Source organism: Pinus tabuliformis, chromosome 9 (genome assembly GCF_031772625.1).
Source record: "Pinus tabuliformis cultivar Carrire ecotype Pingquan chromosome 9, CPIR1, whole genome shotgun sequence".
In the NCBI taxonomy this organism is placed as follows: domain Eukaryota; kingdom Viridiplantae; phylum Streptophyta; class Pinopsida; order Pinales; family Pinaceae; genus Pinus; species Pinus tabuliformis.
Window position 1 is genome coordinate 1,448,171,647 of NC_142307.1, and position 3,572 is coordinate 1,448,175,218.

The 3,572-nt window shown below is 46.9% G+C and overlaps 1 protein-coding gene across 1 annotated transcript; it reads right to left on the bottom strand.

The window, feature by feature from the left end:
- Positions 1 to 2,005: 2,005 nt before the first annotated feature.
- LOC149154022 (uncharacterized) lies at positions 2,006 to 2,623 on the bottom strand. Its single transcript, XM_089444020.1, has one exon. The coding sequence runs from the start codon at positions 2,621 to 2,623 to the stop codon at positions 2,006 to 2,008; it is 618 nt and encodes a 205-aa protein (XP_089300146.1).
- Between the last annotated feature and the right edge of the window lie 949 nt (positions 2,624 to 3,572).

Consider the following 3,572-nt stretch of genomic DNA (forward strand, 5'->3'; position numbering starts at 1 on the left):
TATTGGCATATTTGGCTGTCCAGATTTTTACCCACGGCTTTTCTGGATTAGTTATCCATTGCCACCAGATCTTAGCATTCATAATGGTGTTGCTATACTCTGGGTCCCTTAGCCCGATGCCACCCTTGTCTTTGGGCATGCAGACAGTAGTCCATTTAACCAGTGCCCACTTGCGATTAGTTGCCGAGCTGCCCCAAAGAAAGTCACGCTGTAGGTTCCTTATTCTTTTTAGGACCCACTTTGGTGCAGCTAGGATAGAAAAAAGGTAGAGAGGCATGGCCTGTAGGACAGACTTGATGAGCACCACCCGACTGGCTAGATTTAGAGATCGGTAAGTCCATAGGTTGAGATGGGAATCAAGCTTCTCTAGAAGAGAGCGCCATGCGGGTTGCTTTATGGCTGAGGCAGTGAGGGGAGCTCCTAGATATTTAGAGGGGAGGGAAGCAGAGGGGAAGCCAAGAATGCGAGAGACAACAGATTTGACCGAAGGAGGTGTGTGGAAGAAGAAAATCTGCGACTTGGAGCAGTTGACATGGGTGCCAGAGGCTTCAGAGAAGTCGTTGAGAAGGGTTTTTAAGCTAGAGGCTTCCTGGACAGAGGGGTAGCCAAAAAGCATGGTGTCATCAACAAATTGCTGATGAGAGGTAGCAGGGGTGTTGTGAACAGAAATGCCTTTAAGCTGCTGAGAATGGAGGGCGTGTTTGATGTGTCTACCAAGACCCTCAGCCATAAGAACAAAGAGGAAGGGGGATAGGGGGTCCCCTTGTCTGATACCTCGAGAGGGTTTGAATGGGCGGGAGGGGATGCCGTTCACAAGGATGGAAAAATGAGTGGATGTGATAAGGCTCATGATCCAGCGTATCCACATGGAGCAAAATCCAAAAGCTTTTAACATATGTTGAATATAAGTCCAACTGAGCTTATCGAATGCTTTAGAGAGATCCAGTTTGAGCAACATACCTGCTTGTTTAGAATGCTTGAGAGAGTGAATAATCTCGTGCGTGAGGAGAATGCCATCCATTATCTGTCTTCCTTCCACGTACCCCGACTGTTCCGGTGAGATGAGCAGAGGTAATAGGGGTTTTAACCTGTTTGCAATAACTTTAGATATGACTTTGTAGATGACGTTACAAAGAGCTATTGGCCTGAATTTGTCAGGGGTAATAGAATTCTCCTCTTTAGGGATGAGAGTGATGAAGGTGGAGTTGAGGGAGGGGAGAAGCCAGCGCAGGGCCCTTGATTCCTCTACAATCTGCCAAACCTCCAACTTAATCATTTCCCAGAAAGCGTGAAAGAACGTGGTAGTGAATCCATCTGGGCCAGGGGCCTTTCCTTCTTTGAGCCGGGACATTGCCTCGTCCACTTCCTGGGGAAGAATAGGGCACATGAGAAGCTCATTGTGTTCCTCCGTGATGAGTTTTGGCACATTGCTGATTATCTTTCCAATAGCCTGTTGTCGATCTTCTACCTGTTCATGGTGGACATGTTGGAAATGATTGAGGAGTACCTCCTCGATTTCCTCATGCTTCTCTACTTTTTCCCCTTCTTGATTCTGGATGAAGGGTATATTATTATGCATCCTTCTCTGCACCGTAGTTCTGTGGAAGAATTTGGTGTTGCGCTCCCCCTCCTTCAGCCATCTTACCCTTGACTTTTGCCTCCAGTAGATTTCCTCCTGCTTTCTCCTTTCTTCGAGCTGACTGTGAATGAGCCGTTCCTGTTCCAGGGTTGCCCCCGTATGCCCTTCTGTGATTATCTTTTGTTGGAGATCCACCAGTTCCTGATTTAACTCTTGTTGTGCCTTAAATATATTTCCAAAGGTCTCCCTATTCCATCGTTTTAGGTGACTTTTTAGAAATCTTAGCTTCTGTTGGAACTGATACATTTTTGCTCCTTCTGGGGGGACGAAAGATGCCCAAGTGGTCTTGACAAAGTCCTTGAATTCAGGGTGCGAAAGCCAAAACCCCTCAAAGCAGAAGGGTCTTTTTGTCAAATCACCTGGTCTCTACCATTGTAGAGCGATCGGCCAGTGATCCGACCCAGTGTGTGCAAGTATTGCAGCTGAGAAATCTCCTCCTAGATGCACCGCATTATCTGAGATGAGAAAGCGATCCAATTTGGAGGCAATTTGATGCTTGCCAGCTCTGCGATTGCTCCAAGTGAAGGTGCCATTACAGAACGGCATGTCTATGAGAGAGGCATTTTGGATGAAGTCCTTGAAGCGAGCAACTTCTGGTTCCATTCTGATTCTCCCTCCTATCTTTTCCTCGATTTTGGTGATCATGTTAAAGTCCCCTGCCACAATCCATAGTGGATGCCTTCTGTTAATGCTCAGAGCTTCTATAGTATCAAGGAGCGCAATTTTGCTTCCTGTGTCTTGCGGAAAATATACGTTTGATAAGTTACCATGAATATTGGTGCCCAATATATGAAAGGCCGCCTGTATGAGATGATGAGAGGCATGAAAATCTGTGAGTGTTACCGCTTGGGTGTTCCATGCTATAGCAAGCCCTCCTGAGGCTCCCGAGGCATCTACAGCAACCGATCGACACCCTGGCCATGCTTTTGAGAGTATGTTACCTAGAGTGGAACTATTGCATTTGGTTTCCTGGAGAAAGCACATCTGCGGCTTTTCCATTTTAATCATGTTTTTTAACATCTTGATTTCCAGGGCTATTTAGCCCTCTTAAGTTCCAGGATACAAGCTTCATGGTTCAACTATTGTTGGAGGGCCTGTAGTACTTCGTCAACTTAGCATATCTGCCTGAATCTACCAGGATTTTCCCAATCTCGATTGTTCGCTGGAGATCTGTTTTTCTTCCTCTCTTTTTAGTGTCCTTTGGGCACAGGCTGCCATCCCAATGACTTCCTGGTTGTATCCCTAGTTGGTGTTGGTGGTAGGCTCTTGAGATGACCACTTCGAGCTTATTGAGTTGATTCTCAGATATTGTGTCATATGCTCTCTTTTTGCAAGCTAGTTCTAATTCCAGAATATCCAGACCATTTAGATCTATGCTTTCTGGCTCTTCTTCCATTTGTTGCACTTGACTGCTTTCTTCTATATTGATCTCTGAGTCCTGTGGGAGGTCTGCCTTTCCATCTACTTCCATGTCCTTGTGAATCTCCACTGTATCTTTCTGACTTCTGCTGAGGATGGAAGGGATGATGATGGGAGGCTGAGATTTGGGAGGGGGATCTGAGGGAGGGGGATGGGATGAAGAGGATGGGCAAGCTGGGTTGGTCTCAGAGATCAGGGGTTGATCTTCAGAGGCCTGGGCCAGAATATCGAAGCTGTTCTTAGATGCTGGGTCTTGGGGTTTGTTAGGCTGGGGTTTAGTCCCATTCTGGGGCTTTTTATGCGAGCGCTTCCGGCTTGGGACTTTGGTAAAGCCATCCTGGGTTAGGGTTTCAGAAGGATCAGGGGAGTTGGCTTTGACATTTTGAGGGCAGTCCCTGAAGAGATGCCCCAGAGCATGGCACTTTCTGCAACGAAAGGGCACATGTTCATAGTCGAGAGGCTAGATCCATTCTTCGTCTCGGTGGGCAAGAGTTACCGACTCTGGTAGAGCTTC